At 40.5% G+C, this 25,855-nt stretch overlaps 1 protein-coding gene across 1 annotated transcript in view; it reads right to left on the minus strand.

Moving 5' to 3' along the window:
- rgs3a (regulator of G protein signaling 3a) overlaps positions 1-25,855 on the minus strand; it is a 156,984-nt gene that overhangs the window by 111,609 nt on the left and 19,520 nt on the right. Inside the window, exons 3-7 of the mRNA XM_026173696.1 lie at positions 25,581-25,639; positions 25,398-25,492; positions 19,591-19,659; positions 15,560-15,620; positions 12,658-12,739 (exon numbers count right to left, since the gene is read on the minus strand). Of these exons, the coding sequence (XP_026029481.1) occupies positions 12,658-12,739; positions 15,560-15,620; positions 19,591-19,659; positions 25,398-25,492; positions 25,581-25,639 (366 nt within the window). The remainder of the gene's footprint in view (positions 1-12,657; positions 12,740-15,559; positions 15,621-19,590; positions 19,660-25,397; positions 25,493-25,580; positions 25,640-25,855) is intronic.

Consider the following 25,855-nt stretch of genomic DNA (forward strand, 5'->3'; position numbering starts at 1 on the left):
AGCTAGCTGGTATGCGCAGTCTCTGAGGATACGACCTGGGATGCCGTCTGGTCCTGCTGCTTTCCTGGTGTTCACTCTCTTGAAGGCTCTCCTTACTTCATGCTCGGAGATGACGAGCACGTTTCCGGTGCTGGCAGTATCTTCCTGTCTGCAGCCGTTAGCGCCGCTAACACTAGCATTGTTGGAGACCTTAGCTGCAGCCTCGAAGCGAGCATAGAAAGTGTTTATGTCAGCCTTTTCCTGATAGCCATCTACCTGTATTCGTGAACACTTCACATTTCTTCCTAGATTATTCCTGGATTGAGGTTCTGGCACTCACTAATGCTCATTCTTCCTATTTCCATAGTTTTTCGAGCCTAAGAATCCTGGATGTTGGGTGTAGACCTCCATGCATTGTGAGGAGTTTAGGGGTCTTGACATTGGTGGCATCTACTTCCTCTTATTGTCAGCTTATTATTCCAGCTGGGTACCAAATGGTCAATAGGGTGCATGCACTGATGGCTTGGAGTTTACTCCTCCTGCTGAACTCTCCTCCTGCTGAACTGGTTTCCCAGTACCTGTCATATCTTCTGGAGGTATTTGGCTTCTGTTGACCTTTGTGCTTCTTTATCCTGGTCCCCGTTAGCCTGTAGGATACCCAGGTACTTGTAGCTGTCCTGCATCTCCACTATTCTGGAGTAGGGGTGGCTGTAGCTCAGGTGGCAGAGCAGGTCAGCCACTAATCAAAAGGTCGGTGGTTCGATCCCAGGCTGCATCCTGGCTGCATGCCAAATATCCTTGGGCAAGATACTAACCCCGTGTTTGCCTACTGGTGGTGGTCAGAGGGCCCGGTGGCGCCTGTGTCCGGCAGCCTCGCCTCTGTCAGTACGCCCCAGGGCAGCTGTGGCTACAATGTAGCTTGCCATCGCCTGTGTGTGAATGGGTGAATGACTGAATGTAGTGTAAAGCGCTTTGGGGTCCTATGGACTAGAAAAGCGCTATACAAATGCAGGCCATTTATATTCTGCCCTCTTAGTTTATTTCAAACATTTAAAAGAACAAAGTATTGCTATTGACATATATCAATATTCAGCAAGCCAATACAACCCAAAACTAAATACCTGATATATCAATTTTCTGTATATAAAGTAACTCATATATTATGCTAAGGGATACTAGTGTACTTGTGTGTCCAGATCTGGTCACTTCTGGCTCCAAAAAACAAAAACTCAAAACCTAAGGTTTGAAACTGTCCCTATGGCAGTTTTTCACTTTTCTGAGAAACTGGACATTGAGAGTCATTATCTATTCAGAGCCATTCCTGTCATCACACTGAAAGAAAGCACAGTGACATTTCTGCCACAGATTTCAACAGATAATAACATCTTTATTTTTAAGAATAATCTCTACAGACGGTGGATGAGATTTCTATATAACAAAACTTTCTGTTGAAAACGAAGGCTAACTTTATGATAGTGTCATTATAATAAGACAAATGTGCCATATATTATATTATGTATATATTTTGTTTACAAACCTAAAACCTTTGTTTCTGTTGAGCTGACATAAGCCTTGAGATGCAAAAAAAAAAAAAACCATTTCTACTCAATCAGAGTGAGAGGTTCAAAAACATCTACAACCACTAAATGAGAGGACTTTCAAAAGTCAGAAGATTATTACCTATTATAATGCACAATTTCACACCGTATTCATTTACTAACTGGTGCTTGAAGATGCTTTTCTTTCTCTGTTATCTTGTAAAGGGGTAAAAGTGCACATAAGTAACTAGAGGTCAGCAAAATAATATGAAAAAATATAAACCATACAATTCAAACAACATCATCCTTGCTGTTAGACAGAGGTTATAAACACCTTGTACAGTGACTGTACTGTACAGCGACTACAGTGAGTGTACAGTCTTATCCACTTTTGTTCTTCACACCCTCCCTCTCCTGTTTCCTATATAAAGACGCTGCCTAGCTGTCACTCCTACTGAGGCTGGCCAACAAAGAAACGTTTCAGCTTAAGTCCTGCCCACAATATTGAGCTTAACAGAAAACAAAACTTTTTATTCATGTTTTAATCACATTTCCATTGCATTGGGGGCAATGTTAATGATCTATCACCGTCTGTTTTAACTCTTTAGCTATTCTGTTTGATTGCATGACAAAATTACATTAAAAAGTAACATGAAGCCTTAGGTAGACTACAGCAATACATCTGTAAGAACATAAAGGCTATATTCCTTTTTGCAAATACACTTACTGGACACTTTATTAGTTACACAGTGATAGTACTATGTTGAACCTCTTTTTGTCTTCAGAACTGTTTTAACTATTTGTGCTTTAATTATTTGTGGCGCAGATTCAACAAGGTGCTGGAAATATTACACCACATACCACAGGCGCTCTACTGGACTGAGATCTGATGACTGTCATTTGAGTACAGTGTACATTGTAATTTTCAAGAAACCAGTTTTTGTGACATAGCATGTTGCCGTGCTCAATGCAGCCATCAGAAGATGGCTAAGGAAAGGCAACATCAATCTTGAAAGGCACATCCCATCCAGATGTTGTCTTTTTCAGTCTTTTGCATATTTCATCAAGACAATGTTAAACTACATACTGCATCTATTACAAGGCATGGTTGTCCAGATCTTTCACCAACTGGTGCGTCAATAAATGAAGAAAAGAGAGAACATCCTCGCCCAAAAGTCCAGCAGCTGGTCTCCTCCATTTCCAGACATTTATGCACTGTTGTTAAAAAAAGAGGGGATACTACACAACAGTAAACACTGGCCCAGCTTTTATGTGACATGTTGCCAAAATCAAAATCAATATGCGGCAATACTTTTCTTAAAATGACACATTTTGTCATTTTCACATTCTATTGTGAATAAAATATCAATTTATGGGATTTAGATTTTACACAGCATCCTAACTTTTTTAGAAATAGTCTTCTAAATAGATGTGCAGCAAATGAATTGTGTGTTTGCTCAGAAACGATAAATACCAGAAAAAACAGAAAAAGACACATTTTAAAAATCACACAAGAATAATACATATTTCTAAAACAGAAGGTGAGTGTTGACCTAATTCTTCTTGACCTCAGCAACAGCTGAGCAACCCACTCACGATTATTGCACGATGCCAGATTGAATAAGACAATATGATTACTTCTGGGCCCTCTGGTCAGCCGGACAGTAATGACAGACACATTTCATTTCCTGTTTCTGTCCTGAGCAAGGGAAGAAAGCCAGAAAGGATTATGTCAGATGGCTGTTGATTCAGTGTTGCCTGATTGTCCCTGATTCAGATTGGGGGGAGAAAGGATTTAAGGAGAAAAAACATAGAAATGTTTAGAGCTTGGGATTTTTAAAAAGTCCCTAGAAATCTCCAGTTTGAATAGTGCCTACAAATTCAAGAAATTCAACAGCATCTTCATCATCTTCAGCAGTAATAGTGTTACACTTTTTTACAGCACTGGATACTTTGATGATATTTGGAGTTATTTTATGTTTATTCTATACTGCATTTGGTGTATTAATTCCTGTTATTGGCTTTTTGGTTTAATGCACATTGCTGGCATAATACATTATTGCATTTTTTTTAAAGGTTTCCTTGCAATCGTCTACATTGATTTTATAATCTGTCTACATTTGTTTAACTTGACAAGCGTTATAATGTGACTTTTAAAAACGACTGCTATAAATGAGCAATAATGTTATTATAAAGTAAAATAGTTAAACCAAAAAGATCATCAACAGTACTAATGAACACGTGAATCAGAAAAGTCTTTCTGTGACAGATCTACTTCTCCTGTCACCTCCTGTGCACAAGCTGCTTCCTCCATATAAACTAAAATGGGAATTGGTGGAGAGGAATTTAGTTAATATGTGTTTAAAGTAGTTTTATTGTTAAGATGAAACAAAAAGTTCAAATTCACAACTCTGACCCAACTACAGCGTCTGTGTACACTAGGGTGACCAGGTGTCCCACTTTATAGAGGGAGTGCACATCATTTTTATTCCTTGTCCCCCCGTTCCACATATTGAGACAGTGGCCCACATTCTGATTGGCTGTAGCCTGCAATACACTTTTCCAAAGTCAGGCTTTTAGCCAATGTACGTAAAGAAAGCAGGGAAAGCTTTCATCATAGTCAAGAGCAGGTTATCCTGTGTTTTGCTGCCAGTAGGGAAAACTTAACAAAGTCACAAGTGATGTGCATTTTGGCCGAACATGATGGAAACAGAATGAAAATAAAAGAACAAAAAATCCCTGAAAACTACATATAATTGGGTGAAGCTGTTGGAAGGCACTTCCTTTGCTTTTTTGCCAGGGTTATTTTTCAATTTTGTGTGAGGGGAAACATGGTATAAAGTGACATGGAAGGTGTGAGTCATAAATGGCTCAGAATCTTTTAAAGAAGTCAGGTGTGCCCATAAGAGACGTACAGATATGTAGCTGCAGTCCTACTGAACCCCAAAGACAATTACAAGACAATTACAGTATTGCTTAGAACCAGCTTAAGCTTCCTTTTACGCCTGTTATACTTAGTTGGTGAGAGAGCTGGAAAATTGGCTACCTCTTAGCACTACTGTGTTTTAACACTGTGCCCCCAAAACACTACTACTCCCTTTTCCTTTTTTTGGGATGTGCTTGTCTTAGTACAAGTTTGAAAAGGTTTCCTTTCTTATTTTGTTTTTTCTTTATTTGATTCCAGAATGTGTGTACCCATCAGCTCTCCTAGAGTAACCGCCTGTCTCCTGGAATCTCCCCCATGCTCTTGAGACTGTGCAGGGAGACACAGCAAACCTTCTGGCGATGGCATGTGTTGATGTGCCATCCCGGAGGAGTTCCGCATATCGCCTCATGCCACCAATAGTGACACTGACCTGAGTCTAATGCAAAACTGGTGAAAATGAGGAGGGAGAAAGTGTCAAAAATGTCTTCCAACTCTAAACCCATTGTCTCATTGTCTCCCCTCTAGTGCACATGTTGTTAATTTTATTACCACCAACACAGCTGATACTGATCAACAACCCCCTCTGCTACTTAACTGGCTGGATCAATATCCCAGACGTTTAACTGACTTTTGACCAGGACATGTCCTTCAATGCACATATTAAACAAATATGTAAGACTGCGTTCTTCCATTTGCGCAACATCTCTAAAATTAGAAATATCCTGTCTCAGAGTGACGCTGAAAAACAGGTCTGCGATAGGAGACCTCCCTGGTCTGTTGCTGACGAGTTTTACCATACTGGACGAGAAGTTCCTCTCCTGTCTCCTTCATATAAGGACCATTCGCCCAGGTGTGGCTGGACTGTGGGATTATGGGACTATGGGAGAGTAATTTTAGTATATGGAAAACATGTTTTAGCCTTGTTTTAATATTGTATAGTTATTTCTGCCGGCAGGGTTTTTAGCGGGTTGCAACACTATTTTTATTGTATACGGGGAATTTTATCTTGTATTTGTGACTCTGGCTGTGTTTGTTTTATGGAAATAAATGGTGTTTGAAGCCAGCTTAGTTTCTGTGCCCTGTGCGCTGACCCACCCACTCCCCTTTTTCGCTTGTATGTATACCAGACGTGGTGGTGGTGAAGATTTAGGTCCACCAGTCTTAGCGGCTACAGTACCATATCACCCTATTAGAGCACTTCGCTCTCACACTGCAGGCCTACTTGTTGTTCCTAGAGTATTTAAAAGTAGAATGGGAGGGAGAGCCTTCAGTTTTCAGGCCTCTCTTCTGTGGAACCAGCTTCCAGTTTGGATTCGGGAGACAGACACTATCTCTACTTTTAAGATTAGGCTTAAAACTTTCCTTTTTGCTAAAGCATATAGTTAGGGCTGGACCAGGTGACCCTGAATCCTCCCTTAGTTATGCTGCAATAGACGTAGGCTGCCGGGGGATTCCCATGATGCATTGAGTTTTTCCTTTCCAGTCACCTTTCTCACTCACTATGTATTAACAGACCTCTCTGCATTGAATCATATCTGTTATTAACCTCTGTCTCTCTTCCACAGCATGTCTTTTATCCTGTCTTCCTTCTCTCACCCCAACCGGTCGCAGCAGATGGCCGCCCCTCCCTGAGCCTGGTTCTGCCGGAGGTTTCTTCCTGTTAAAAGGGAGTTTTTCCTTCCCACTGTTGCCAAAGTGCTTGCTCATAGGGGGTCATATGATTGTTGGGTTTTTCTCTGTATCTATGAAGCACCTTGAGGCGACTTATGTTGTGATTTGGTGCTATATAAATAAAATTGAATTGAATTGAATTGAATTGAACTTGATGCTTTACTTTAAAAAGTGTTGCTTTCCTTTTTTTGAGCACTGTCAGACCTGTCAGTATGCTGATATGAGACAATCCACAGAGCTTGTCGGCTTCCTCCCATCTCGTTCACTTACTTCTGCCTACTTTCTGCAGACCCGACATGCCTGCCTATCAAATTAATTCAGATTTACTTCATGTACATGTGCCATCTCAGTTTCTTGCCTCTGACCCCAGCAGTGTCCGCCCACTTTAGATTGAACTCCATGGTATTAGTAGGCTGCAGAGATTCATGGTTGGGATGCAACTAAATGCCAAACACACCCACGGTCAGACTGTGCATGCATCTGTCTGCACCTCTTATTAGTGTCATTATGTGACAAGTTAGGTGGGAGAGACTACACTTTTATTACAGGCCTTTTCCCTCAGTGGATATATTGACTTGTGTGACATACTGTTAGTGATACCTCTGTTGTGCTCAAAGCTCTCAATACCAGGACCGCAAAACTAAATTAGCTCAGTGGAATTAATTTTATTCACGATAGCTTTGCTCTTTCACGTCAGGTCAGTCAGTTTTCTGAGAAACATTCTTGCAGTCAGGTCAAAAAGTTTGGTAACCTCACTTCATCCAATTCAAACCTGAGCAGGGATTTAAATAAGCAGTGATTTTATGATGGCAGCTTTCATCCATCAAATGTGACTTTCATTTCACCTTTGTCTTATTGTGTGGGTTAAATAACAGCCAACAGTGTCAACACAGCACAATGTGTAGCGCCGATTGGAGCCATTGGGGTCAAGTGCTTCATTCAAGCTCAAGCAGCTGTAAGCCTAGGGTCAGGTTCACCCTTCAAAGCGCGCGGCAGATGTATGGCCCGTCAAACATTCAGTACACAACCTTGCAAAGATCGTGCACACACGCAAACTCCTCGCCAGTGTTGACCAGAACAAATATACAGCAAACACACTTCCCCCCCCCCCACACTCATGCCCACCCCCCTCCAATATACGTTTATAATCACACAGTGTCCGTTTTAATCTGCTGATCTAAAGGCGCGGCGTGCCATCTGGGAAAGCTTGGCAGTGTTTATGTACGCTTGTGCACTTTGTCTGGGTCCCCGTTCGTCTATCCTAAAACAGTGAAACAAATGTGAGTATGATGCAGATGACACACTTATTAAGCACAAACCCAGAGGGTGCTCCGCTATTTTTTGCTTTCACGGACATACAGACCACCTGACCCACATCGTAAGCTTGTTGGAGGCAAGTGCATTACCCATGGTCAAAAGCACACACACATACATGTCACTCTGGGTCAGCTGTCTCTATTGACACACTGCGCTCAAGCTAAAAAAAAAAAAAAAGCAGAAGTATGAGATTTTTTTGCTTCTTTCTTAATATTAATCAATAAATGCAGAGGTATGGTTTAAAGCACCAAAGTAACACATTCCTTATTTTGTGTTTTTGTGTTTCATCTCACATAAATGTATCAACCACGTATTTAGAGGATAAGCTCTGGATACATCAGGTATCACGCCTCATCTCACAAAAAGTTGTTTAGCTGCCATTCATGCACAGCTTCTCAACTCATCTTAACCGAAGTTAAGATGGCAGCCTTTTTGTTGAAGCCCTACAGTGTAATTAGCTGTCAACGCAAAGCGATGGATAGATTTTGTTGTGGAAGCATTCATGAGAAAATTCTGTCCCTGCCAACAAAGTAAAGGAAGCAAAAATTCGGACAATCTGATACTTAGATTGTCAAACTATGATTCCAAATAGTCTCTCTACTGTGGCCGTTTTTTAATACCTTTTTGATTCGTGTAAATATGTTTTTAAAAAAAGTGAATGGATGTTTAGCATATTTCTGCATCCACGGATTTGGCCTGGCACAGCCAAGGCTCTGCGATGGCACAGGTCTCTGAGCGAGGGATTAGTCAGACACACTGATCCAAACTGTGCACCTCTGGTGAGAGTCTGTGGACATTAACATGGATTAACTTGCTGACCAGTAAAATGCTTGTTTCAACAGAAGAGGTTTGTTAATAAACTGCGACATTCTTTCAAAGTGAATTTGGTATTGTGGCATTATTGGAGCGTAGCTGTTAACATGCACTGCCTTTGAAGTCAAGAGCAGCTTCTGATCTCAGCTTCTGATCAGCTCAGTCTTCAAACTGTTTAGACTGGTTTGACAAAATTACCTAAAAAGGAAATTTTGCATTACTATGCAAATATACAACAAGTTTGTCAGACTAAGCACATTTTCCACAACACAAAAGTCAGATAAGAGACTTTTTCTTAAGTGGAGTTAAACAGCAAAGCAAGTAAGCATAGAGTTTGGGTGCTATTAACTTTTCTTTTGTAGCTAAAGTTGAATTCTTAAGTTTAACCAAAATATTTGCTTGGTTTTTGGGTTGTTGTTTTTTTTTACATACAACAATGAATAACGTCATAAACCCTGAAAAAACCAACATCTGGATGCAAGCATACATTGCTCTACAGCATTTATATACTTTTCAGCATTGCTGGTGGGTTTCCAGATGTGTAAGCTGCCAATTTCATAGGCTCTAATTCACCCTCATACCATCAGAGGTGCAGCCTTTGAATTCAGCACTCAAAACAAGTCGGGTGTGCCCTCTCACTTTTATTCTAGAGGACACAGCGTTCACAGAACGGTTTTCCACTTTGCCTCAGTCCATATTAAATGAGCTGTCAACAGAAGGCGCTGTGTTTCTGGATCACGTTCACATAAGGCTTCTTCTTTGCATGATGGAGCTTTAACCTGGATTTGTGGATGGCACGGTAAACTGTGTTCACAGAAGATTATTTCTGGAAGTGTTCCTGATCCCATGCAGTGATTTCCATAACAGCATCATGCCTGTTTTTGATGAAGTGCTAGCTGAGGGCCCAAAGATCACATGCATCCAACACTAATCTTTGGCCTTGTAACTTTCACTCTCTCCAGATTCTCTGAATCTGTTGATGACATTATCCACTGTACATAATGAAATTTTCAAGGTCTTCATAATTTTACATTGAACAACATTACACTTTTTGTACCACTTACATTTCCAGCCTTTTGTTGCCCCCCATCTCAAACTTTGCTGCATCGAAATCAAAATGAGTTCATATTTTTCAAAAAGTCGTGCAATTTCTCAGATAAAACATTTGATCTTTCCTATTTTCTCTCTATTTTGTTTACCTTTTATACTGTATCAGTAGGAATAAAATATTTACACTGCACGGTTTGACTCACCCTTGTATAACGCCCACTGCCCTGCCTGTTGAAAGAGTGCACGCAGGCGGCCATAACATGATGACCGATTTCATCAACCAACGACAACTCACAAACAACTACAGCTGGCACCCAGTTACAACAAAAACATTACTCTGACTTTGAAATAAATATGCAAAAACAATCGTCAACCTCAAGGTTGTCTTTTAACTCAGCTTTCACTTTGAGAACGACAGAAACTTTTCAACACGAACAGACAGTAACAATCTGCTCCCGGAAAATAATCAAATACAGTGAAGGATGTTGTTTCTACATTGTTAGGCTTCTAAGACACCAGCAGACAGAGAGACTTAGAGAGTAAGAAAAGAAACATGATGACATGCAGTAAAATGACAAATTGGCCTTGAGTCCAAAGCTTTACAAGAATAGGGTGAGCCTGCCAAAACTCTCTGTATGCCCCACCCCAATCCTATTATTTCAGGGTCTTCATTAAGGATATGCTGTACTGTATAAAATTCAAAGCAGTGATACAAACAAGTTATTTAGTAAAAGCCTTATAATGATTTGCCTCCGAATGAGGTAAAAGACAAAACAGAAGACAAATGGCAGAGACGTCATAGTGAATAACAAACAGGGAAATCAGAGAAAACACGGGGACAAGTGTACAAAAATACAAGTGTGACAGAGATGTGTGAAATGAAACTGACAGAGAAAATGAGGCGAAAGGATATTCAAAAAACACATGAATAATCAGTGTGAAAGGCACAAAATAAAAATGGCCGAGAACAGAGGGGGGAGAGAAATAGGGAGAAGATGGAAGCACGCTGAGTGATATTGTAATGAATGAGGCTCGGGTCATTCCCATGTTAGTGTATGTCACGCTGCAGCAGTGCCTCCATGGCCTACATTCTGCCAGCTGGCAATGCACGAGTGCATTCATGAGTGTGCACTTCCACTCACACAAACACACAAACACAGATCAGTTGAGACAGGAGCGGGGCAATATTGCCAGTGGAAAAGACGAAAACGGTCTACACTCACTCATGCAAACATGCAGTTTTTACTTCGTTCTCTCTTTCTTTCTTTTTTCCTTTCTCGTTTTTGAAGTAATGTGCTGTGAAATAAAGATGTTGAAACTTCCTAAATAGCTCTTTCTCAACATCTATTTCTGGTTTGGCTAAATTTAAAAAAAAAACCTCCCAGTTTGCAAACCCCAAAAAGAACAATTTGCCTATGAGCACAAGTCAGGATTCCCTCATGCAAGGTTGGTAATGGTTTCCTGATGCCTGAGTATTACCCAATCTGATGCCCCAGTTCCATCTACAGCAGCATAAAACTAATTTTAAAGTTGCATGAGGCAGATTAGCCTAGTTCAGCCAAGTGGTATAAATTGCGATAGGTTAGCTAACGTCTCACGATATCACCGTCATTCTCATAACCCAGAACGTGAATATGAAAAAGGAAAGTTGGCAGCATCACTGAGAGAGGAGAAGGCGAGTGTTGTTGGGGGTGAACAAGAGTATGTGTAGCTCTGTGTGCTGATGTGAAAGGTTTGTGCAAGTGTGTACAAAAGAGATGGGGTCACAATGATACTGGGGACTCCATCCCAGTATTACTAATCCACTGAAAGGGAAAACTAAGCTCCTTAAAGGTTCCCCAGTGGAGCGACCACTTTAGCCCAGCACGAGAAAATTAGATGAGAATTGACAGATTATGATCACACGCACAGTAACAAAGAGAGATTAAAAGTAATATGAGCAACCAAAGAAGCACACAGAAGAGGAACAAGGGCACAAAAGAAGGTATAAAAGAAAAAAATGTCTAAAAATGTGGGAAGTATATTTAAGAAGGAGAAAGAAGTTAGGGGAGATCGCACACATCTCTGCAGCATCCTCAAAACAAGCCACGCTGGTCCACGCGGCAAATGCAGTGCTGTTTCCAACATAACGTGCAACTTCAGAATACATGTAAAGTGAGTACAGTCAAGTATGACAACACGGACTACTCACCTATTCTAGGCTGCTCTCATGGCTGGCACAGAGAAGCATCACTCCAACATGCACACACCACCAGCAGCACCAACTACGAGTGAGTGCAAACATAAGTAGGAAGAGAAGGAGCACTCAAAGGTGGTGAGAAGAGAAAAAATAGATTTCCAAACAAATGTGTCTGTGAGCGGGGTGTGCGAGTGTCTGTGTGTATGTGTGTGTGTGTTGGATGTGTAAGGGGGGGATCCACTCCAGCAGCGAATGGTATCGGAGCGCCCTGTCTCTCTCCCCCTCTCTCTCTCTCTCTCTCTCACTCTGGCAACTGTGACACGTCAGGGTTTCATCCAGACCCCTCCCTCCTTCCCACTCTCTCCCTGTCTTTCCCTCGTTCGCTCTTCCAATCCCTCTCTTTGACTCTCTTAATCCCTCGCATCCCCAGCCTCCCAATCTGAAGACAGATGAAGACCCCGAGCTGTGAGACTAGCACACACGTATGTATAAGAATAAGTGGCCCTGTTTAACCTTCGTACACTGGCCATGAGAATAATTTTATTCTTATGTCACATTTATTTTCTATACTTTTACCAACTTTAATGGTGTTTTCACTGGTTGAGATTTAATAAGTCAGGGTTTAATTTTAACAAAAAACGTGTTACTTAGAGAAACTGAAACAATATGTACTTATATGTGAGAGGATTAGGGAAACTGAAAAAAAAACATATTTCAAACATATTTTTGTTTTTCTGTTGGTTTAAAATTCTGATTTTGGAGTGAAAAAACTAGTTTTAATTCTAATATAATAATAATAATGCTTCTTAAAAGTCTAACCAAATTCTGAGTTCAGAATTCCAGCAATCAGTCAGGATGACATTAATCTCAGATGTTTGATTTGTTTGTTGTTCTCAAAAAAAAAAATCATTTTTATTAAAGTCGTAATTTGGATTTTAATCTCAGAATTTGGGGGGAAAAATCATTTTAAGTGGCCTTAATTAATCTTCTTCTCTATATTTATATCTGACAGCATGGCCTAAATTACTGAGGTCAACATTTGATTTCATGCACACAGGGCCTGTTTGCTGGATAATCAAGTAAAGAACTAAAGTAAACATAAAACAAACATAGGTTTGCTGACTGCCCACATATAAGTAATCACTGTACTCATCAGTGTCCTGACCTCATAAATGACAACTTACCAGTGTTGCGTTGTGTGGGTACTTTAAGATGCTGCTTCCTCCCCTGCTCCTCTCCGAGTAGGTAGTACCAACCTTGAACTTCCTAGAGCACACACACGCAATGATTGACTGTGTGTATATATGTTTGTGAGTGCATGTCTCATCATCAATGTGACAACATCAAAATGTTGTACATAAAATCAAAAACAGACAAAAACCAAAACGAGTGCAAACCAGTTTGGTTGTTCCTCCAGGGCTAAATGTGCATAAACTCACCGCTTGTAATGTTTACACTAACAGCTGATGCCCCTACGTCTTCACTAGTGCCCTGTGAACCAGATGGCATGGGAGTGTACGCATGTGTGTGTGTGCTCATATGTGTTACATATTTTCTACTGCTGCATGCACGTTAAATAAAACCTGTTTTGTAATCCCGATGATGTGGGCGCTGTCTTACAAACAAAGCAACACTACTGTAGTCTATAATCATTTTACTGTGTCGCACATATATTACAACACACACACACTCACATACACTGCCAGCCTTCTCTTTTTGTACAAAATAATGTGACGCAATGAACAGTGACAATAATCTCCATTTTGAAAGCATCTTATCTGAGTGGACAGATTTCTGCAGGCTGCGGGACGAGGAGGAGGACGGGCAGGGACTCGTATGAAAGAAGGGGGAGGGCATATGTCCTCAAAGTCAGAGAGGGATTTGTGCCGTCGTTCAATATTCCCCTGTACATGTGAGAAAGGCGAAAGAGTGGGAGCAACAGAGCTGTTAGTCAAGAGGGAGATGAAAAGAGAAGGTAGGAAACGTAAGAGATGTAAAAAAAGCACGATGTGGCAAAAGGGTGCAAACAAATGACAAGATGTGACAGGCAAGTTAAGCAGCCAACGCTCGTAAGGCCCCAAACACTTCTGAAATAAACCAAGAGGAGAGAAACGGAAAGGCTTGTAGGAAAGGATGAATGAAAAACAACTGATGAGAATAACGGATGTGTCAGGGAGGATGAAGAGACATAACTCCCTATGATTCAAAGATAAATCTCCCTCATTAGCATATTAAGCCAATTAAATATTCATTGGGATAAATGTTAGAGGAAGGAAGATGTTCGCTTGACTAAAGCACAATTTCTTTCTGTTGTTTCATTCGTCAAACTACAAAAAAAGACTTGCTGGGGTTCTAATGCTTGTTCTCCTAATCTTATTTCTCAGCTAGCTTCTTTTAAAAGTTTGAATTTAACAGTCTGAAGTAAAGACGCAAGATGGTTTTTAGCCTCAAGTTGGTGCTGAACTGCTTCCTCATTGTCACCTTATGCACCTTATGCATATGTACCTTTAAGCAAAGCTATAATAAATACATATCTGCCTTAAACAATTAAGGAGGCTTAATTAAGGAGGCTTAATTGTGTAATAACATACAAGTAAAGAAGTATTACATAACAACTGTTTGTTACTGTACTACCCGCTAAAGCATGGCTTTTTATGTAAATATGTGGTTTGCTTCAAGAAAAAAAAGGCACATCTACAAAGGCAGAGGAGAGACAGAAGGATAAATTGGGGCTGAATAATTGAACAGTGAAGCAAAGAGCTAAGAAAAGCAGTTATAGGGATATGCTGCTCGGTGGAGGAAAACCAACTTAGCCAAAGAACACCACTGAACTTTTGGACCTCACATTTATCTGCTAACACTTGGGACAGCTCTGGGAGAAAGACTGAGGCCCAGTGCTTTTCTCTGTTAGCATGTAGGTGTGTGGATGAAGTGTCATACTTTGTCTGTACAGTACAGTGTCCTTGGGTGCTTTGAAAGGCGCTATTTAAATAAAATGTATTTGCTGTGCATTTGTGACCATTTGTTTTCTCCCTTTCGCCTGGCAAGTAGTAGTTAGTTAGCATCTGAAATCTGAAACACTTAATCCCACCAAGAATAACGGTGGTACAGATATTAACAGTACGTCAGCAGAACAGATCGCACTGAGGTTGGTGATTCCCCGACTTTGCCTCAAGGGCTAGGAGGCCTGTTATTTTTGGGCTTATGATTAAATGCTTGCCGAACTAATGGCGTCACAGCAGCCTTAGAATTATTATACTTAATCCATTATCAAAGCACAGCTTCAGCAATTTAGCTTTGCCATTCTGAGCGTGCTAGCACAGCCCAACTGCACCACCGGAATATACGCTTAATCATGTTTTAGTATCTGTGAGACTGCGCAGTCCTCACACCAGCAAAGCTCAGCACACAGGGAAGAGCAGCAGCAGCTGAGCAGCGTATGTGCGATGAGAACAGGATGTGCCGTTTTTGACAGCTCAGACACAAACCAATGAGAGAATCCAACTTTGTCCCTTTTTATCTTGTGGCTGAAAAGTCACAGACTTCTTGTCATCAAAGCCAGTGAGTCTAAAGGTCACCTAAGACACACTGCTTGTTTATATTTGCCCGTATGGGTCGCTGTCTTTAAAAAAAGAAGAAATTTCATCACAGAAATCTCAACATGCAACATCATATTTTGTTTGGCCATACTCTACTATGTCCTCTTGGAATTTGCAGGTGGATGTGGGTTTGTTTGGGGAGGGGGTTTAAAACTCTGATTCACTGAATGACAGACATTAATTTTCATGAGACTTAAATAAGCAGTGCATGTGTGCTTGTTTGAGTATGACCCATAAAATTCAGAAGAGAGAAGGACTCAAACTGTGTTTCACTCGAGTATCTGCAGGCTAGTCTGCTGTGCTTTAACACTGGTAACCCTAAAGTGTTTCCTCATAAATTATTGAGGTCACTGGAATTCGTTCACACTGAATTAAACTCTTAAATTCATGGTCTAATAGACAGACACACAGAGATGCAGAGTGAAAGTTGAACAGGAAACCATTTACAGAATGTCTGTATATCTGTTACTTTAGTGTTTAAGCCTACCTTGTCTGGATCCATAAGTGAGCGCACACCGAAGCTCATGCAGCCAAGCAGCGTGCTTATCCTGCTGATACACACAGAATGATTGAATAGAAAAAAATCTATTATTACACCCCAATGAAGCCCATGTATCATCTAACTCAGGTCAGACACCTGAAATGTGCTTTTTATTCTACATAACCATTAAATAATAGAGGCATAAGAAATGAGCGTCTTTAAATGTTTATACTGTTTCTTCATCTTGATATCAGATTTTGTAGAGCCTAACGCTGTCCACAGTACCACATCCACACATTTATAATGAGACAGGAAGCAAAAGAGGAAACGGCGATGTTGGAAGCAGACGAAACAATAACTGACATTTGATGTATATAATTTAGTTATAGCAGTGTGTGTATGGTAGTGGTGGAAGGAAATATGGATGTTTAATTATGCATACAGCAGAAAAATAGCTCTTGACAGCCTCACAGCTGGACAGCAGTAATGCAGCTGCTCGTATTTTGGATGGCCAAACCGCTCGTCAGCACAAATGAAAACCTGAAACAATTCTTGGCTACACTCAGTAAAACAAGCTAGTGTCCAAAACCACCACAACTTCCAGTGAATCCAGAGGCAGCTCTGTGAGACATTTTCACCAGTATAGTCGCCCACTGGTACAAATCTGTCACTTCAACCACAGATTCAATTTTTTGTTATGTAACATAAAACCACCAAAAACTCCAAAACCAACGAGTAGTTTGCAATAACTTGTATCGTCCGTGCTATGGAAATACGTTGTTATCTAAACACCTTTGAGCTGTTCTGTGTCTCAAATCCTGTATTTACACTTGGGCGCATACCGTACGTTCATTTACACTGACAGGAGCACCTTGATAGTATAGCGGCAGTACTGTGAGAATGTATTTTGCTTCCAAGGAGACAGACTTTGTTGTAAATCTTTAACACTGAACATTGTAGAGGTTTGCTAAAGGTCTGAAAGGACCTTTAAAAATCCCGCCTCAGAACAAAAACTCACAGTCTATCAGTCATGGATTGGCCTCCCCACTACCTTAACCTCAACATTATTGAAGCAGTGTGGGATCATCTTGAGAGATAACAAAACAAAGAAGATATCTGAATATCTGAATATCAAGAAGCCTAAAGAACAATCCTAGAAGACAACTTAAAGAAATTAGAAGACATCTTGCCTAGCAGAGATCAGGCTGTGTTGAAGAATAAAGGTGGGCGTACTAAATATTGGCTTTCAGGCTCATTAGAATTGTAAAAACTCTGTACTTAATGTATGTTTGCATATCTGTCAGTAACTCACTGCTCCTATTTCCCTTATCCCTAGCAAACTACAAAGAAATGAAGGGTGACTCAAGACTTTTGCACAGTATTGCATAACTGAATACTGTCGAAAAACAAACAGGACATGTCGTACACCTCTGATCTTCAGTGGTTACCATTGTGAGTATTTAACAAAGAAAGAAAAAAAAACACTGACCACTTTTAAACCATTTGGAGGAAGACACGTGGTGAGCGATGTTGGTTTCATGGTTTCTGCCACTGAAAGATACTTAACTAACACTGGCATATTATTTTTTACCACATTATATGAGCTGTATCGTTATTTGGTCTTTATCAATATCAACATCAAATTTAGCTCTATAGCACATTTATTTAAAAGAAATAAAGTTGACCAAAGTGCTTTACAACTAGTTTAGAACAAGAGAAAACAATAGAAAAACAAATACAGATAAATGAGATGAGGTCTTTATGTATGTTAAACGGTTGCCTTTGGTAAAGAAGAATTTTGTAGTTTGTGACATCAGAAAATGTTGTAATTGTTCCAATGTTGTTTCAGTGATGTAATTGTGATTGCTTACACTTATCGTGATCTTTGATTTGAGACACCTTGATAAGAGACAATGCTTCTAAAAGTGTCTGAATGGAGACTCAGTGTAAGCACATGAGAGATATTCCTCTAAAGTCTATTAGGGTGCGTGCAAAATGGTATAGAACAGATCAAATTGCTTCACCACTCTAGTCGTGGCACCTTCCTTTATTATGATAAACATATTTAAATATTCATTAGTGCACCAAATGCATCACTGGAAATTGTTTTCCAATCTGTATCTCGTGATAGATGTTAAACAAGAGTACTAAGCTGTTTTGTTTGTTGGACATTTAATAATGTAAATGTACGGTATATAAGTGGGTTTTTATTGTTGTCACAAATCCCTTTGAAATGAGTGCTAAAGACTTGGTGCTAAAGGAGAGAGCGATGGTCTTTTCACATCAACACCCAATATACACAATATTGTATTGCCAGCCACCTGTCATAATGAGAAATTGGTACTTTGTAGATTCATCACAACTAACTCTACAAAACAAATTACTTAAGAAAATAAAAGATGCTTATAGCACATCCAAAGGAGTCTTTGTTACAGTATTTTTATCTCTTTTCTTCTGTTTTGTTTTCAAAATTATACAGTCAAGCACTGATGAAACACTGTGAAGCTTAGAGCATGCCACAGCTGCGAATAAACATTTCTGCTGTGCTGGCAGCAGGCCACCCGAGGCAGATTTGGTACAATGTAGACTTTCTTTAGATACAATAGAATAATTTGAACAGAGAAAATAAAGAAGCAGGATTATAATATGTACATGCGCAAACAGTCCAAACCAAGAGTGATTCAAGCACTTGTCTGAATTTCTGTCTGTCCCTTGTATCGTTTTGTGTATGTTTATATCACACATGAGAGGCAGCTGGAAGCCATACATATGATTGCTAATAACAACCAGAACCATGTCTGCAGATGCACTGACAAGATCTAAACCAATCTTTTTAATGTGCAAAAATATGAATATTACTTTGAATGAAATAAATACATGAAATACCCTTGAGTGCATGAGACTGGACTCAACAGATCCTTGAACTACTGTAGAAAACGGTCAGATGATTGTTGTTCATCTGAAGTGACAGACTGCATTCACTGAACAGATGCTGCCCTGGGTTATTACAGGGGACTGTAACATTGTCCTTGCTTTACAGAGCATCTGAAGAATCCACAGCTCTGTATGAGATGTCTTTCTGTTTACATGTGTTAAGAAAGCCTGCTAAACGCAAGTAAATCTTCAATAACCCGGGCTCTGTTCTGCACAATGAAAATCAGAACATCTAATCTTTAACTTAATGGATATACCTGGCCAGAAGGAGGGCTTAGTGCCTACCGGTTGAGGAAAATTACACTTGGAATCTGAGAAATAACTAAAAGATAAAAAAGATATCAAAGCAATCAGGCAGAGATTTTATCCGGCCTCATACCATATAGACATTTGGTGTGAATGAGGCTTAATTGCTTACCAAAGATGCGAAAATCGCTCTTAATCTGTGTCCCAGAAACTGTTCCCAAAAGGTCTTTATCTTTATAATCATTCCATGATCTGAACTTGACCACTAATGTAAGTCTGCCCCTTGCATATAAAACAACTGCATCTTTTGGAATACTTGCTAAATATATATTGGGCTGTTTTTTGTTTTGTTTTTAATGCAGAAAACAGGACATTTAAGGAAAATGCTGTGAAGACTGGCGTGAAGATTTTTACTGTTTTCTTCAGCAGAGGCTTGAAGGAGCCATGAAGTGTTTTCTTCAGCATTTCCAAAATAACAGAAACACTTTTCTTCTTTCCTCTCAATACAACATTGCACAACGAAATTTGTGACTCACTCAACCATGTGTCCTCCATCCCCAGCAATGACACTGTTTCAGCTTAAGTCTGCTAAGGCAGGCAGGCGAGAGTAACACATTCCCTCTGCCAGACTCAGATACGAAAAACACTACACACACTGCAGGCAGCAGCATTAATTATAAAATAATACATGAAGTGTTGTGCCTTTGCAAAGATGTAGAAACACCAATGTGCAACATTTCAACACAAGTATAAAAAGGCATTATTATATTATTATTATTATTACTATATTATTATATAATTTTTACTGTCACGTTATCGTCAGCAACATCACCTTCGTTAACTTTCCCAGCAGTTACCTTGTTTTGGAGTTGGAGTTCCACATTGTAAAAAGAAGTCTCTTATGAAGGCCCCTCTCACTGACAACACTGAAAACAAAGACAGGAAACTAGGTCAAGTACTTTCTAAATTGAGACAGTGTGTTTATGCAGACAAATGGTAGGAAAGGTAATGTTGAGACACAATTTACACATCAGTCTTTTAAATATTTCAACTTGAGCCAAAAATGTGCCGCTTATCCTGGGGCCTGATCTTGCTTCAACACAGCAAAGAGACAAACGGGAAAAGGAGAGCGAGCGGATTGAACTGAAAAAAAGAAATCGGGGGGTCCACTGTGACTTCAGATGCACTCCTGATTAGTGTGTGTGTTGCTAGCTGCATTCTGAAAATGTCTATACAGTTGCTGTTAGGCAATATAGCCTTGACGTTATATTACAATAATTTTTCAAGAAACTCCGCATTAGTGATATTTCTGACAATAAAGATAAAAAACTGTACATTTTACCAGCGATTGCAGCTGGCAGGCAGCAGTATTTATTAGTGCAACAAAAATGAAAGGGCATTTTTCATTCTTCTTTCCCAATGAGGTTCTGCCATTGATGATAGACTGCCTAATTCAAAATGTGAATCGACTGCCACAAGGTGCCAGAAGCTTTAGCATTGTAGTGCAAAAGTAGGTACACAGCAAAGTCAAATGTAAGCACAAAAGTAGCCTAGGCTGTTTTGTGAAATTATAAAATACCTGCTTAAGTCTCTGTTTAAGAAACACTGAAAATTAGGTTCACGTTGCAACTCGTTATGAGCTGCACAATATTTTCATATAATAAAACAAATTTTTCTGCCTGCCAAGTTTGACTTTTTTAACCAGTTGCTTGATGCTCTTCTTTCCCACAGTGTAACAAGAGTAGTAATTTCCATCCACCGTTTGCTCTTCATATGTCATGCAACTAGCAAGCACTCCAGTGATGCTTCACTGAGTCATTTGTTTAATTTTGGATCACACATCACCAGCTGCTAGCATTTCTTCTTTGTGTATCTCCACTGCACAATGGTGTGAATTTGCCTCGCGTGGTTTCCACCTCTAGTGCCAACAGTTTCCTTGCATATTTTGCAAAGCACTGCGCTTTGTTACAGGTCCCTTTTTAGCTGTGGTCACGGGGGTGCTGACTGCTTTGGCTCTCAGACATGTCTTGGGTTGTCTAGCTGTTGTGCATCCGAAAGAGTAAGCATTAGTGCTGCGCAACACTGCAAATTTTGCTCGATTTCACTGATTCCAATACTTTCAACCTATAATAGAAGTTCATGTAGGGGCGAGCAGTTTGTCATGATCTGTACATTCGGAACACCTTTTAATGACCAGCAACTCACCATGATTTTTACATCCACAATACTAAGTTTCTTCCTTTTATTTCTCAGGTTTTCTTATGTTCTTAAATTCTGTCATCTTGTCCTATGTTTTTATCTCATTATATTATCTGATTATTTTATATGTAAAGCAGCCCAGCCTTACAACAGTTTATTATATCTCATATGTATCTCGACGTGTTGCTCAACACAAGTTTCAAAACAGTATTTTGTTTCCCTTTTTTCTCATGTGCTCTTAATAAAAAGCAAGAGAAAGTCCACCTCTGAAAACTGGGTGGTGCAGACTTTTCAAACCAGCAACATAAGTCCCAACAGTCCCAACATTTTTAAATACATTGGTAATTACAAATGCTGTTTGCTTAGGGTTATGCATTAAAATATATATTTAAAAAGTAATGGGTTGTCATTAGGCAATTAGGTTTATCCATTAAACACTACTTGATTAATCCCAAAAAGTTGATTCTGTTCATCTGGATTTAGTGTTTTCAGTGGGAGAAACGTTTGGAAATAAGAGAATCAGCTTTTGGGGATTTCCTTACCAGGATGACTGAGCAGTCATCAAGAAACTACTTGAATAACTTTTACAAAAAATATAACGTCTGTCACATATTTTAAATGATTTTTGTCTTTGTTGCCATGGTGACACCGCAAAAAATACCAGCTCCTGACATATAGTCAGTGTTGGGACTAACGCGTTATTAAGTAACGCGTTACAGTAACTACGTTATTATTGTGGTAACGAGCACGGTAACTAGTTATTATGCCAAAACCAGGAACGCGTTACTCGTTACTGGGATTTAGATAGGCTCGTTACTCGTTACTTCGTGTGGTGGCTATCACGGAGCTTCCACAGATTCAATAACATTAGCAAGTGATGGAGGCCAGCAGGTGGATGAAGGAAAAGGGAGGCAAGAGGAGAGACCCGAAGCGGCCGCTGGTCCGAGAGTGTCAGGTGAACTGAACTTCAGGTAAGAAGTTATAACCTGCAGTCCATCTGGGTCAAATATGAACCAAGTTTAGGTGGAGTTTATTTTCGTTATGCTGACTTTTTCGTACTGCGTGCTAGCTAGCATGACGGAGTTTCTATACAGCTGGGTGGGTGCTATGTTACTGATGTTGAACTTTATTTTGTTCATAAGGTTAATTATTAGAGTTGGGGGCGATCGTGGCTCAAGAGTTGGGGGTTCGCCTTGTAATCGGAAGGTTGCCGGTCCGAGCCCCGGCTTGGACAGTCTCGGTCATTGTGTCCTTGGGCAAGACACTTCACCCGTTGCCTACTGGTGGTGGTCAGAGGGCCTGGTGGCGCCAGTGTCCGGCAGCCTCGCCTCTGTCAGTGCGCCCCAGGGTGGCTGTGGCTACAATGTAGCTTGCCATCACCAGTGTGTGAATGTGTGTGTGAATGGGTGGATGACTGGATATGTAAAGCGCTTTGGGGTCCTTAGGGACTAGTAAAGCGCCATATAAATACAGGCCATTTACCATTTACCATTTGCCAACCGTCCTGTAAAAAAAAGAATTTCTCGTATTCAGAGAAAATATTACGCGTTTCTTATTGAGGTGAAAAGGAACAGTTTGTCCCGGACTTCAGCTACAATGAAAAAGACACAAAGCTGGAGTTATTCTGTGTTTACGCTGCACAGCTGCCTCTTCTTCTCTCATCCTCTCACCCTCCCTCTCCTGATTCTACTTCAATCATGAAACTGATCAATGATCAGCTGATCGGCTTTTCTCTCTTGTTTATTTATCGCCCACTTTGCGCCAGAAAGAGGAAACCAGCGGATGTCGCGCTAAACAACAGCAGCACTTTTAAGCTTGATCAGCTGTTGTTAGAATTTATTTAATATTAATTTCTAGTATCAGCTGATGTTTGCTGGAGCCACAGCTGTAAAGCTGCTGGTCATGATATGGTTTGGTTATCTGGTGAGAGGGAAACATGAAGATGAAACCAGGAGATGTCCTTACTGGATCATCAGAGCTGTGATGGAGAAACAAGTTTACCTTTTAGTTAACATGAATGAGTTGAAGAGAAGTTATGAACTATTTCTGAGAGACAAATAACACCAGGATCCTTTTTTAGGTACCTGACAGCTGGTAACTGTGCAGGGGCGGGTCTAGCAAAGTATTGCCTGGGGTCCATGTAGGGCATTAAAAGGAAAAGGGGGGCACAAGGAAATACACTGAACAAAAATATAAACGCAACACTTTTGTTTTTGCTCCCATTCCCCATGGGATGGACGTAGAGACCTAAAATTCATTCCAGATACACAATATAACCATCCCTCCCAAACAGTGGTCACAAATCAGTCCAAATGTGTGGTAGTGGGCACATCTGCTATATTGAGATAATCCATCCCACCTCACAGGTGTGCCACATCAGGATGCTGATCTGACATCATGAGTAGTGCACAGGTGTACCTCAGACTGCCCACAACAAAAGGCCACCCTGGAATGTGCAGTTTTTTGCACTATTGGGGGTCTGGGGACCCAGAACCGGTCAGTATCTGGTGTGACCACCATTTGCCTCATGCAGTGCAACACATCGTCGCATGGAGTCTATCAGATTGTCAATTGTGGCCTGTGGAATGTTGGTCCACTCCACTTCAATGGCTGTGCGAGGTTGTTGGATATTCGTGGGAACTGGTACACGCTGTCGTATACGCCGGTCAAGCACATCCCGAACATGCTCAATGGGTGACATGTCCGGTGAGTATGCTGGCCATGCAAGAACTGGGACATTCTCAGCTGCCATCTGCCCTGAACAATGTGAACCATGATTCATCCGTGAAGCGCACACCTCTCCAACGTGCCAGACGCCATCGAATGTGAGCATTTGCCCACACAAGTCTGTTACGGCGACGAGCTGGAGTCAGGTCAAGACCCCGATGAGGACGACGGGCATGCAGTTGAGCGTCCCTGAGACGGTTTCTGACAGTCTGTGCAGAAATTGTTTGGTTGTGCAAACCAATTGTTCCAGCAGCTGTCTGAGTGGCTGGTCTCAGACGATCTTGGAGGTGAACCTGCTGGATGTGGAGGTCCTGGGCTGGTGTGGTTACACGAGGTCTGCGGTTGTGAGGCCGGTTGGATGTGCTGCCATGTTCTCTGAAACGCCTGTGGAGACGGCTTATGGTTGAGAAATGAACATTCAATGCACGGGCAACAGATCTGGTTGACATTCCTGCTGTCAGCATGCCAATTGCACGCTCCCTCATTGCTTGTGGCATCTGTGGCATTTTGCTGTGAGTCAAAACTGCACATTCCAGGGTGGCCTTTTGTTGTGGGCAGTCTGAGGTACACCTGTGCACTACTCATGATGTCAGATCAGCATCCTGATGTGGCACACCTGTGAGGTGGGATGGATTATCTCAATATAGCAGATGTGCCCACTACCACACATTTGGACTGATTTGTGACCACTGTTTGGGAGGGATGGTTATATTGTGTATCTGGAATGAATTTTAGGTCTTTACGTCCATCCCATGGGGAATGGGAGCAAAAACAAAAGTGTTGCGTTTATATTTTTGTTCAGTGTACTTTCTTATTCTCATTTAAAATGTCTCACTTTTAAAAAAATAATTATCTGAGTCTTACAACAAACAATTGATAGATTGATGCATATATACCATCAAAACAGTGTACATCACTGTCACAACAGCGTTTATTTTCATTCAAAGGCTTTATGATTTTTCCTATAATGGTGGGCTAGTCAAAATGCCCGGGACGATTTTTTTGTCCCAGTCCAGCTCTGTATGCAGCTCAGCTGCAGTCTGGTGTTATCTACATCTTCCCATTCAGAAGGTCGAATTTCCGAGTTCTGAGTACAATCGAAAGCACCACGACTGCAGTTTTTGTGTTGGATGTAAAAAGCAGGCTAGGATAGAATCAGGTGTGGGATTTCTCTCGTGGAAATGTGCACATTATTTTTTCCTTTCTATTGGTAGGTGGCACAGTGCACTTGTGGCAAGTAAGCAAGCTAGAATACTGGCAATCTTGCTGGGTATCCAGTTATGGAAGCAACACATTAACAAGAGAATTCTGAGTAAAACCAAAGTTACTTTCCCTAGTAACTAGTTACTCTGAAAGTAACGAGTAACTTGAAGTAACTGAGTTACGTTTGATAGAACTAGTAATGTAACTGAGTTACTAATTTAAAGTAACTTACCCAACACTGCATATAGTATATGTCTCAGTGAAATGCATTACTTGTAAATTTGCGCACAATGACATGAAACACCAATAACATGAAACACCAATAACATGAAACAACAATAACATATGCTACATTTTTTGTAAATATTTCGATTACAGTATGACACTTAATACCGGCATGAATGTTTATAACAGTATTAATACAAACAGTATGATATGGCACAGCCCTAGTCACTGTCAGGGCAACATCAACAGAGACTGCAGCCTATCACATTAATGCAAATGATGCAAGATGAGCAACTGGATAAAGTCTTACAAGTAAAAGGTTCGTAAGAAGATGGGGTTCCTACAGCGGGGGACCATCTGAGTCTTCTGTCTTTCTAAGGGATCAGAATCTGGAAACAAGCCAACCTGAGGAGAAGAGGAAAAAAACAGTACTAACTACTGTCTTAGAGTTTCCACAATGGCTTTTTTCATCATTCTGTTCTGTAGCACATACCTTAACATAAGAGTCACATGGCTCCTGGCTCTCATTCAGCACGTCTCTCGCCTCCAAAACTGTGAATAAGTACAAATACCACATAATACATTTTAATGACTTTCTGGTCACATTAATAAAGAACATCAATGCTCTGTTCATGTTCCAAAAATGTACAAAAAAAAGGTTTGTTCACATTTAGCACGTGTGTGCGTGTACTTCTGCACCACAGGGTAGAAAATATAAAAGCATATGTACCAGGCAAGCTCTTTTTTTCTTTCTAAATAACAAAGGGC

This window comes from Astatotilapia calliptera, chromosome 7 (genome assembly GCF_900246225.1).
Source record: "Astatotilapia calliptera chromosome 7, fAstCal1.2, whole genome shotgun sequence".
Lineage (NCBI taxonomy): Eukaryota > Metazoa > Chordata > Actinopteri > Cichliformes > Cichlidae > Astatotilapia > Astatotilapia calliptera.